Genomic DNA, 11042 nt, shown 5'->3' with positions numbered 1-11042 from the left:
AGAGTGCTCTTTCGGTATGCGTTCTTTCTCGGGGACCCAAATATTCTAAACTTCTGTCACGTCAGATTAGGACTAGCATGACGTAACTTGCCGCCTATTCTCCAAGTCATCATGAACGGCTATCCTTCTTCCAAGTCACTCACCATACTAAATCTCAACTGTTCATTTTATGAAAGAGGATATAATAAAGGTGGGGGCACTAGAGAGACAGTTACGGCCCACAGTCGTTGTCCCCGACGGGGCCTGGCGAGGTTTAGACCGTGGCGCAGGACAACATGGCAGATCACTAGGCTCACCTTTTTCTTCCTTCTTAATCACTGCCAGTGTTGGTTCGTCCCAAGCTAGTAGTCTCACCACTCCACACTAAGAAAATATTCCCCTTTCTCTTAACACTTCCTGGCTGGCTGGCTGGCTGCTTCTCTTTCTTTCTCTGTGCAATGCTGATCATGAACTGCTAGCGGAGCGTGAAGTTTGATAGGGATCTGCTCCTAGGAGAAGGCCTTCTTCCTGGTTTAGATTCGCTTGTGAATGGGTTTTTCTTCTCTGCACGTCTGCATGGAATCATCAGATCACTGGCTCCAGGTATGCCTATAATGGACAGGTTATATTCTTTGCCTCGAATATGGCTTCTGCGAAAATCAAACATTCTTATTTGTGATGAACTTCAACCTCTTTTCTTGTGTTTATCTCGCACATGTTATGTTAAATGTGGAGAAAGGTGATTAATTTGAGAGTGGAATACAGGGATATATACACAATTTAATTAGATGAGATTAGTAGAAGTGATGTCATGTTGCACTCTGCAGCCTATTTCTTTTCTGCATTTTCTTGCAGGAAAAAGGTATGTATTGCTAATGGAAAAAAGAAGGAAAAAGCCAAGGGAAAAAAGAATTTTAGAAGCACGAGGAGAGAAGAAGAATGTAGTAAGAAAAAGACACAAAATGCAGGCCATTATTATATGTGTTACTTAACTTGTTTCTTTTGGTTTGTCTTAGGGCACAATTCACGAGGAATCTGGATTGGATTCATCTTCACCATCAGGAGACATGCTTACATGCTCCAGGCCCATGATAGAGAGGAGGCTAAGACCTCCACATGACCAAGCCCTCAAGTGCCCTAGGTGTGACTCCACACACACCAAGTTCTGCTACTACAACAATTACAGCCTCTCTCAGCCAAGGTACTTCTGCAAAACTTGCAGAAGGTACTGGACTAAAGGTGGTACTCTCAGGAACATCCCTGTTGGTGGTGGGTTGCAGAAAGAACAAGAAAGTTTCTAACAAGAAATCCAATAATGACCCATCACATAATAATCAAAACCAACCATTACAGCCTGCAGGGATAGCCACCTCTTATAATCACCATAACAACCCTAAAGACCATCTTCAACTTTCTTTCCCAGATGCGCAGTTTTCTCACATTGGTAACTTACTGGGAAACCCTAATTTCATGCTTGAGAACCCCAGGCCTATTGACTTCATGGAAAGTAGGTGGGAAGGGATAATTGGGAGTACATCTAGGAACTTCCATTTTCTGGGAAATAGTGACATGGGTATGGGAATTGAGGTCGGAGAGACTAATGGTCATCACAATGGGTTGCAGCCAAATTTTCACAGTCTTTGCTCTCCATCGGGATTTGGGGGTATGTCATCTTTTGATGGTAATGACAATAGTGGAGGTACTTATAATATCATGGACTCTTCTTGCCAGAGACTGATGCTGCCATATGATCATGCCAATGAGGACCCAAATGCCACAATTGATGTGAAGCCAAACCCTAAGCTTTTGTCTCTTGAATGGCAGGACCAGGGTTGCTCGGATGCTGGAAAGGAGTCGTTTGGGTATCTTAACGGTCTAGGACCATGGACCGGCATGATCAACGGCTACGGTTCTTCCACGACAAACCCTCTGGTCTAAATCTCACTACTTCAGATGAGTGAGTCTATCACATCTCAGTTATTTCTATATATAAAATATTCCTAAGCCTTTGATAGGAAGGTTCCTGGTTCCTTCTATCTGGGCGGTCTATAGTTTCTGCATTGACTTGGCAAAGGAGTGTGAACAAGAAGCTTCAGAGTCCAATATCGACTGCCTTGGTGGGTTTACTTTTGGTTCATATATATTCGTGTCTTTGTGTGTGTAACATATGTGAAATTAAAGCTTTGATTAGGATTTTGTTGTAACATCGAGGAGGATATGGTAGTTCTTTTTTCGGTTAAAGAAAATGCAGTCAATAGTAGTACCATTATCTTTATAAGTTCTTGTCCCTATGTGCTTTTGTGATATAATATTATGTCCCCAGATTAAACCACGACAAGTTCATCACGCCAGAGAATTTCGTAATGACCCCCTTACATTTACTCTAGGAAAAAAGAAATACGAGGAAAAAGCAATTCTCAGACAGAGATACATATATACTAAGTATTGGTCGTTGATCGAATTTATATATCACATAATAATAAAAAGGTATAGTGAGATTCTCGATGAGACTGGACGAATTGAGAAAGAACTGAACTGTACGTTCATCAGAAAGAAAATAGGTAACAAGTATTGACAAGTCTTTCTACGGGTCCTGATTATTGATATATATACATATATGTATATGATTAAATATCAATGCCATTTTGTGACGGTCATGGCTCACGTATAAAGTGTACAGTGAAACTGTATTAACATTGGTGGGCAAATAGACAGAGTGGATCAGGATCAGGTAACTCAAATCTTTAAGCATGGCTCCTGCTTTTAATAAATTGACTGCTTTTAATCCATTTTGGCAATCAAATAAATGATATATACATGAACAAAAGAAATATAAACCGGTTCTCTCTTTTTATATATGTGACATGTATCTTTATCCCCACCGAATTTTGGGTGATAGCTCAGCCAAAATGAAAGTTTATCGAAGTACGTACAGCAGATCGGTGGAAATCATCGTGATGTGCATGTTTAGGGTAATATGTATGACGTGATACGCATGACGAGCGATTATTGATAAAATGATAATAGACTCTAGCTACAACTGTGCATGTGTTTGGTTAGATTAGAATCTTTCTTTATGAGCTTAGGCATCAATGGCCTTCAGATAATAATAATAATAATAATAATTAATAATAATTATTATTATAATTATTATATATCAAAGCAATTTTTGGCACCCAAAAACAAATAGTACATGACTACGGTTTTTTAACGGCCATGTGGCTCCTCTGGTATATAATAGGGGGAGGGAAAAAGTAAAAAAAGAAGGAGAAGATCCGGTTGCGTTGTCGTTTAGCGCTCTGGCCAGCGTTATGGCGAAAAACCGATTAAACAAGAAATAAAAGGGCATTCCGAGAATCGAACTCGGGACCTCTCGCACCCAAAGCGAGAATCATACCACTAGACCAAATGCCCGGGCTTGAGAGCGCGCGTGCAACAAAATATATAGAAGTAAGGTAACTTATGTTCTACAACCCATCTCACCAGGCAATCAAGAGGATCCGGAGTCTCTGCGCCTGGGTCAGTTCAAGGAAGAACAGATCATACGGAGCAGTCACAATGGAAATGACAAGTTCTGATATTAACGAAATCGAAAATTAAATCTAGACGGTAATGTTAATGGTGATATCTTGATCATAACATATCAACTTAACATTCTGTTCATACATACAAAATGTGAGACCAAAAAAGAGTCTAAGATCTGACACAAATCCACACTACTGATAAAAACAGAAGCTTCATGAACTAATTGAGATAATATAGAATGTTTCTGGAGTATTTCCCCACTATTGAGCATTATTTGAACCGTCAGAATAATGACTACAATGTTTCGTCCAGACCCCTCAACTTCATGAAAACCAGTCAGTCACTCTTCAGAAACACAGTTGAACCATTAACATTGAATACATGGAAGCCTTCTGGCAGGCTCATATTTACAGACACACAGGAGTACATGGTACTTTTAATCAACTTTTCAACCATATTCCGCTGGGCTTTTGACCAGCAAGCTACATTTATGTAACACACAAACACACTTGTGTCTTTGAAGAGTACATTATATTGAATATATATGAGCCTCCCAATGATATTGCAGAAGCTTGCTTTATCAAGATATATATTTAGGTCACAGTGCTACTTACTACTGATCATCTTGTTTGTAATCCCTTAATGACAACGGCCTTTCTTTTGTATTTAAAAAAAAGAAAAGAAAACAAAACAAAACAAAACACACACACAGAGAGACGCAGAAGAAATGTGTCAGATAACAATAATCCCCCGGTACATGTTTCACTCTCACCAACTCCCCCAGATGCATGAGGGTAGGAGACAAAACTCAACAGGATAAAGCAGCTTGAGGCAGAAATATAATAACTTCAACATGCAATGCAATCATGGAAAGCTTATATATAGAACAAAAATTATTACTCTCTCTCATTCCTTATCAATAGCTAAGGTACAGAGAGTGGAATACAAATCCAACTTTTCACAGTTCAGTCTCAGCATTTCCCCCTAACATCAGATACAACAATGTTCAGGCCGGCTTTCCTCTCTTTCCAAATCATTTTATAATTTGCTTCTGCAGATGACTCCAAGCAGCTAATCGGGCATTTTCTACGTAGATGCCTTCATTATCATTGTTATTGGACATATTACAAGAATAAGGTCGAAGATATTCAACTCCAAGCGTAACATCATATGTCTGTCTTTCCTTTTGAAATGTCTGGCAATTCAGGTGACAGAAGCCAAGCTTAGTGATTGAATTCTACAAGATAATTAATCTGTATGCCTAATTGCATCCATTTCGGTGAATTACTGCTTCCTATGTTTATCTGCAAACGAATGGGATAAGAAATGAGAAACATTCTTCATTTATGTAATCTTGTCATTATATACTCCGGCAAGTCAATGTTATATTGTAACAAGACCACCGAATTCAAGAAGATACTTAAAACCGTTAACTTTATCTGAAAATAAAAAATAATATTTATCTTTATGAAATGTTCATTCTGGACCATTGGAATTTTGATCCAATGGTTGTAAAGGAAAGAGGAGGGTAGAAGAGAGGAAGGGTTGGGGAGAGGCTCTTTTCGCACAGGATGCCCGTATCATTCGTCAAAGGTCAGCGTTTATTCATTGTGCTAAGGAAAGTAGTCATCTTCGATGGGCCAACAGCGAATCTTCCCCGAAAGACAAACGGCGACGCTTCGCCGAGAAGCAAACGGCGAACCTTCCCGGTAAGGGAACGATCTGCATCAACCCTTTCCTTGTATTGAAAGCTTGTCCAAAGCATTAAATTTCGAGTTCAAGGGGACTATCGATCATTTCTCTCATCCCAAATACCATGTCCAAGCCAGAATCTCACAGATATCGTGTAGGCTATGCTCTTGAACCCAAAAAAGTCCGTAGCTTCATCCTCAATTCCCTCGTCGATTACGCGAACCAACGCGGCATCGATCTCATACAGATCGACCCCACCAGATCCTTGATTGAACAGGGCCCTTTCGACTGTATCATCCACAAATTATACGGCGAAGATTGGAAGAAACAGTTGGATGAATTTTCGGCGGCACACCCAAAAGCGGTCATAATAGATCGCCCCGACTTGATTGAGCGCCTTCACAATCGAGAATCGATGCTCGAGGTGGTGAATCAGATCAAAATTACCCTGGAAAACGGCACCGTCGGGATTCCCAAACAGTTGGTCATCCAGGAATCGAAAACACTCGACGATGCCAACGCAATCGAGGAACTAGGTTTAAATTTCCCCCTTATCGCGAAGCCTTTGGACGCTGATGGAGGCCCTAATTCCCACAATCTGTCTTTGGTATTCGACCAAAGCGGGCTCAAGACATTGAGTTTTCCTGTGGTTCTTCAAGAATTTGTGAATCATGGAGGCGTTATATTCAAAATTTACGTTGCTGGTCAACGCATAACTTGCGTCAAACGGAAGTCCCTACCTGATATACCAGAGGAGAAGCAGAAAACCATGACTGGTGCGCTGCCATTTTCGCGGGTATCTAATGCGGCCGTCCAAGGGAACAGCCACAACAAGGAAGATGATATTGCCCAGAAAAACATTGAGAAAGCCGAATGCCACCTGAAAATTTGATAGAAGGATTAGCTAAGGCATTGAAGGAGGCGATGGGCCTTAATCTATTCAACTTTGATGTGATTAGAGACACCAGAGATCCGACAAGGTATTTGGTTATTGATGTCAATTACTTTCCGGGATATGCAAAATTGCCAACTTACGAGTCGTTCTTCACCAATTTTTTGTGTGATATTGCACACCTCAAAACTGCTTAGACAAGTCACAGGATGGAGCTGGGAGCCTAGGATGACGCAAGTGAGCGGACCGAAATAAGCTGACCAAGAATCTGTTGACTTTGATTTTTAACAAGATAATTCTTTTTTGCGGGCGAATAAGAAATGTTAAATAAAAATGGAAAACCCTCCCATTTCAAAGGGTTAAAAGCTGTGCAATATGCTGAGACATGCAAGATTGCACAACAGACGGTTTATTCTAACGACAGCTGCAGCTGTGTATTATTTTGTTGATTTATTTCTTACGGGACCTTGTTAGCCTCCCTTGTGTTTTAACATTTCCTTCTTTGATCTTTGGCTTTTATCCTAATTCATGTAGCATTTGCAATAATAATTAATAAGCACGTGCGTCCTTGGAATATGAAATTTGTTCTCATTTTATTTCTTGACTTCTTGTTTTGGCTTTTCCTGCATCTTGTGAGGTTTAAGGTATTCGAACGTGTAGGCTAAAGTGGAACGATGTGCTCATATAACAGGATATTGTGAAATTATTTTGCCTTCTGGTAATGCACGAAGACAATTTCCTTTGTTAGTTTCTACTGAACCGGGCGAAAAAAGGATAGTTGAAATATCCTACAAGCATGCTTTTTACAATCTTTTCTAGTCTTCTGCTCTTGATAGCATCATTTCAGGATCTAATCCAATTCTACAATTCAAGGATTACTTTTTATCGCATAAAATACCTCCTTGCAAGCATGCTTCACTCTTCGAGCTTCAAATCTCCACTCTGAACCTACTAAATTTCTTTCATTCGGGTCCTTGCCAAACTCCAGGAAAAGCTCCATTCATTACTTCCTAAGAAAAATTTGATAATACCAAAAAATGCAGTTCAGGTGCCAATTCGTGGCAGCTCGAGTAATATATCCTATACCATTCATTTCATTCGCCCTTTTTCTAATGTCTATGGGAGCACCGAACAAAGACATTGCAAGACGTCATCTTTTCCAGTAAACCAAATAGCCAAGAGCAGTCGTCGAAGACTGCCAAGATAAGGACGGGGAAACACGTCTAGATATTGTTATAACGTGAAATACTTTCTCATGCTCAGTGAATCTTTTGAACAAGAGCAATGATGCGACGGGATTATAGGTCATCTAAACCGACATTTTTTCCCGACCAATTAAACAGCCGTATTCGATATTTATTAACCATCAGTTTGTTATAGGGAAGGAATGTGTAAGATTGCTCCAATTGATGCCATAGCATTTTTAGCTCTAGACCCAAGCACATCTTCCCCCAAGTGGTGCCAAAATAAATTAGAGACGACTACATGATTATGCAAAAAATGGTGGAAGCATGCGCAAAGTGTACCTGTTTCCCTTTCAAGGCATTCCGAGTGGCAAGTGGTGAGCTGCCAGGCATTTCTGTATGCAGCAAGATATTAATACAACTTTAAAGTGTCAAACTGGCAGACCCTTGTTCGCCTATTGAAAACCACCATGCAAACAATTAAGTAACAAACCCTAGCCAGTACCACCAGTATTTACTTCATATGATGACACAACAGAAGCTGGCAAAGTAGGTCCAGCAGATAAAGAGTTATACAGTAAGATGCTCAATTGATGGATAACTCACTGATCCTTGACTTGAATTCATTAGAAAATCCAAACAGTGACAGTTTTCGTCATCATTCCAGGCATGGATGAAATCAAGCAGTGGCAGCCTTCTCTTCAGATGTTGCCTCAGTGGAAGTTGACTTGGCACGCTTAGCTTCATAGTCTTTAACAGCCGCTTTGATAGCATCCTCAGCAAGCATGCTGCAGTGAAGCTTAACTGGAGGAAGTGATAGGTGCTTTGCAATTTCACTGCAGGATATCCCTTGTCAACTATTTGAAAAATTCCAAAAAACAAAGAAAAGTGGACTGGAACCAAGAACCATGAAAGCATAATCATCGCCTAAAAGGTCCAAAACTCACCAGCAAAAGATTTAAATAATTTTTGAAAAATCAATATCAATATTAATTATGCAGGGATTGTTATGATCGGCACCTAAGGAGATGAAAACCAGAAGATATCATATGATGGAACATCAACACACTTTCCAGCTTTAAACATAAAAGCGACCAACACAAAATTCTATTTTATATGTAAGCAGTCATGTTGTCTTCCACGGCCAACTGTTCATACAGAACAAAAATAATCCCTCACAGAATACTAATACATCTATCTCAGATTCAACTACTCTTCTTCCCTCCAACACATTTAGTCACACTCTAAAAGCAGCTCAGAATGCAGCAGATTCTATCTAGCACAATCCCTACAGCAACGCCATTGCTTCTCCATTGGGAAGCAAGTAATTCCAATGCACAACCTGAAGCTTTCCATTTTCAGCCTTGGAGTAAAATTTGACTAGTAATTTAGTATAATCCCTCTTTGAAAGAAGAAAGCCAGACATAGGGAGAATGAGCAATAGTTAACATTTAACAATAAATGAATTATATCTCATCAACCAAACAACGGGGGAGACCTTATTTACAAAAGTTGTGATTCCACTCTTCAGAAGCACAACTCATGTAAATATGGCCTCTCCCGTGGAGGAAAGGGTGACAGAGAAGGGAGAGGAAAATTACAAAGGTAACCTTCAAACTTGAGAATTTCAAATGACAGACGGAATTATTGGGGCAGAGGTGGTAGGTTTAATCAACATGGAAGCTGATGGACCTACTGGCGGATTGGCAATATTGCACAAATTCGGAAGACACGGATCTGGTTGGCAAATGTCAGGGTTGAAGGGGTAAGTCACAAAATCCTTTGACTTTTTTTTTTGGGGGGGGGGGTGGATCTGAGCAATTTACCCAAAATTTTATTTTGTACAAGCGCTGTCCTGTTTCCTACCACAATTAACCATTTACACTGATTAAAAAAAGATCTAGTCTCTGACATAATATGCCTATCTCTACTTCACCCCAAGCAAAGGTCCAGAGCTGAAGTTATCAGGACCTAGGACATAGTTCATACTCTGCTTGCCCAAATTAAACAATACAGATCAGCACTGTAATGATAGTTGTGATAGACTATTATTGTTCCTTTCCAGGGGTCCAAATGAGGATGACAAGTGACAACCCTGACCTATTATGCTTCTGATAAAAAAAGAAATTCAAGTCGCTCAGGAAAACTACATGCATGTGACTCATACGCTCCAAGAGTTAAGAACAGATATACTTACGTATTTTTAATGGATAAAACTTCTTCCATTTGCTTTCCTTTCACCCATTCAGTAGCTGAGAGTGAGAAACAAAAAAAAGTTAATAACGTATTTAATGAGATAAGTTACGCTTGAATAAGCTAATACACACAAAAAATGCATAAAACGCAATCAATAGCTATGAGATATTCATTTAACGCAATCCAGGTAACCACTTCTAGACATCAACCCCCCATATGTAGATAACCACGACCATTCGCAACCTTACACAGCTAGGCAAGACAAATGGACCAAAATGAAAAAACTGCAGGCGAAAGGACTTTCCTGAACAGAACTCATCAAATTTGATTGATACTTACAAGCAGACGTCCCGTTTAACGTCATATTATCTCTTTCGCAGTGCTCTCTAGTTTTCCACAACAGAAAAGAACCGTAGCCCATTGACCCAATCATATCCCCAGAATTCAAGACATGTTTACCGATCTTCCATAATGGAAAACCGAAACTAGCACGTCAGAAATGAATTTCCCAACAAACCGTCCAAAGTACGAATGCAAAGGACCACATACCCACAGACGAAGACGCAATCGCCGAACCACAGCCGAAGGTCTTAAAGCAAGCATCAACAATCTTTCCGGTCTTTTCATCAACCCTAATCTGGAGTTTCATGACATCACCACATGCAGGTGCCCCGACCAGGCCCGTACCGACGGTGGGGTCATTCTTGTCGAAGGATCCAACATTCCGCGGATTGTCATAGTGATCAACAACCCTCTCGTGGTAGAATCGGGGCAGAACCTGGAGCGCCGGTGCCGGCACCTCCCGCGATGCTGCTCCCAAAATTCTCTTTGAAACCAGCCTCAGCATTCTCCGGTCGATTCCGATCCTCTTCCTCTCCAAGGGTGCTTCTTCCTCTTAATTTTGCAAATAAATATCGTTGCTCAATTTTTGTTGTGAAAAAGACTAGTTAGGTTCGGATTTGGGTATGCACGTGAAGGCTCGAGGGATCTCTTTGTCCAACATTACTGGATCAGGTTGATCCTTGATGTATATGCATGCTACTATCTTGGGGCGACCGGTGCCACTATTCTGTGACGCTGCAACTCGAATGATACCGCCTTCCAAAGCCCATTTCTGGAGCCACTGATGACATGGGCTTCATTGGGCCTTACCATCTTGAAGGTAGCCCAATGTTCTGTTGGGCCCAACTTATCCGTTAAATAAAAATATGGTAATCGAAATTCAGCAACACTATGTTGAGTTTTTTTTTTTTTAATATAGAAAGGCAAGCAAGAAGCTTGAGAGTTACAAAAAGCATCTCGGGTTACTGACCCATTTGTCCCTGTCTAGCATCAAAATACTCCCTACAATAATTCGGGATATCCTGTAGAAATATATACTCTTGCTCAATATGATGAGCCATCGTAGCAAGCTTATCGGCACATCCCAGATTTTCCCTGAATAAGTGCAGGATTTCAATGTCCCATTTATCAAATATCAAATTTCTCAAGGCTTGTACCGTCTCCCTCAGAGGATGTGAGGGCTCACAATCGGTCAGAAGTAGGTGAAGAGCCTCAGCCGAATCCGTGTATAG

At 40.5% G+C, this 11042-nt stretch overlaps 2 protein-coding genes, 1 non-coding gene and 1 pseudogene across 3 annotated transcripts; 2 read left to right on the top strand and 2 right to left on the bottom strand.

Moving 5' to 3' along the window:
* The first annotated feature begins 289 nt into the window (after positions 1-289).
* Positions 290-2308, top strand: LOC114734928 (dof zinc finger protein DOF5.6-like). Its single transcript, XM_028922575.1, is given in 3 exon segments — positions 290-582; positions 996-1250; positions 1252-2308. Coding segments are annotated over 3 exon segments (975 nt in total). The 5' UTR covers positions 290-528; the 3' UTR covers positions 1918-2308.
* Positions 2309-3321: 1013 nt separating this feature from the next.
* TRNAP-UGG (transfer RNA proline (anticodon UGG)) lies at positions 3322-3393 on the bottom strand. Its single transcript has one exon. It is a non-coding gene; the product is annotated as a tRNA-Pro (tRNA).
* Positions 3394-5021: 1628 nt separating this feature from the next.
* Positions 5022-6321, top strand: LOC114734929 (inositol-tetrakisphosphate 1-kinase 1-like; annotated as a pseudogene).
* A 1271-nt stretch (positions 6322-7592) lies between these two features.
* On the bottom strand, positions 7593-10421 carry LOC114734923 (iron-sulfur cluster assembly protein 1). The gene is made up of 3 exons (XM_028922569.1): positions 10018-10421; positions 9470-9524; positions 7593-8108 (listed from the first exon to the last, which is right to left on the bottom strand). The coding sequence occupies exons 1-3, from the start codon at positions 10313-10315 to the stop codon at positions 7952-7954; spliced, it is 510 nt and encodes a 169-aa protein (XP_028778402.1). The 5' UTR covers positions 10316-10421; the 3' UTR covers positions 7593-7951.
* Positions 10422-11042: the final 621 nt, after the last annotated feature.

The sequence above is a fragment of the Neltuma alba genome, unplaced genomic scaffold, assembly GCF_004799145.2.
Source record: "Neltuma alba isolate B1F8T4 unplaced genomic scaffold, ASM479914v2 tig00013159_pilon, whole genome shotgun sequence".
Taxonomy (NCBI): Eukaryota; Viridiplantae; Streptophyta; class Magnoliopsida; order Fabales; family Fabaceae; genus Neltuma; species Neltuma alba.
This window is presented reverse-complemented; position numbering and strand designations above follow the sequence as displayed.

Bases quoted from the DNA above. Each gene is read 5' to 3' on its own strand.
- LOC114734923 (XM_028922569.1), bottom strand. From the start codon at position 10,315: ATGCTGAGGCTGGTTTCAAAGAGAATTTTGGGAGCAGCATCGCGGGAG. The intron at 9,525-10,017 runs GTATGTGGTCCT...TCTCACTCTCAG, and splicing joins GATTGCGTCTTCGTCTGTGG to CTACTGAATGGGTGAAAGGA. The intron at 8,109-9,469 runs GTAAGTATATCT...GATATCCTGCAG, and splicing joins GTTTTATCCATTAAAAATAC to TGAAATTGCAAAGCACCTAT.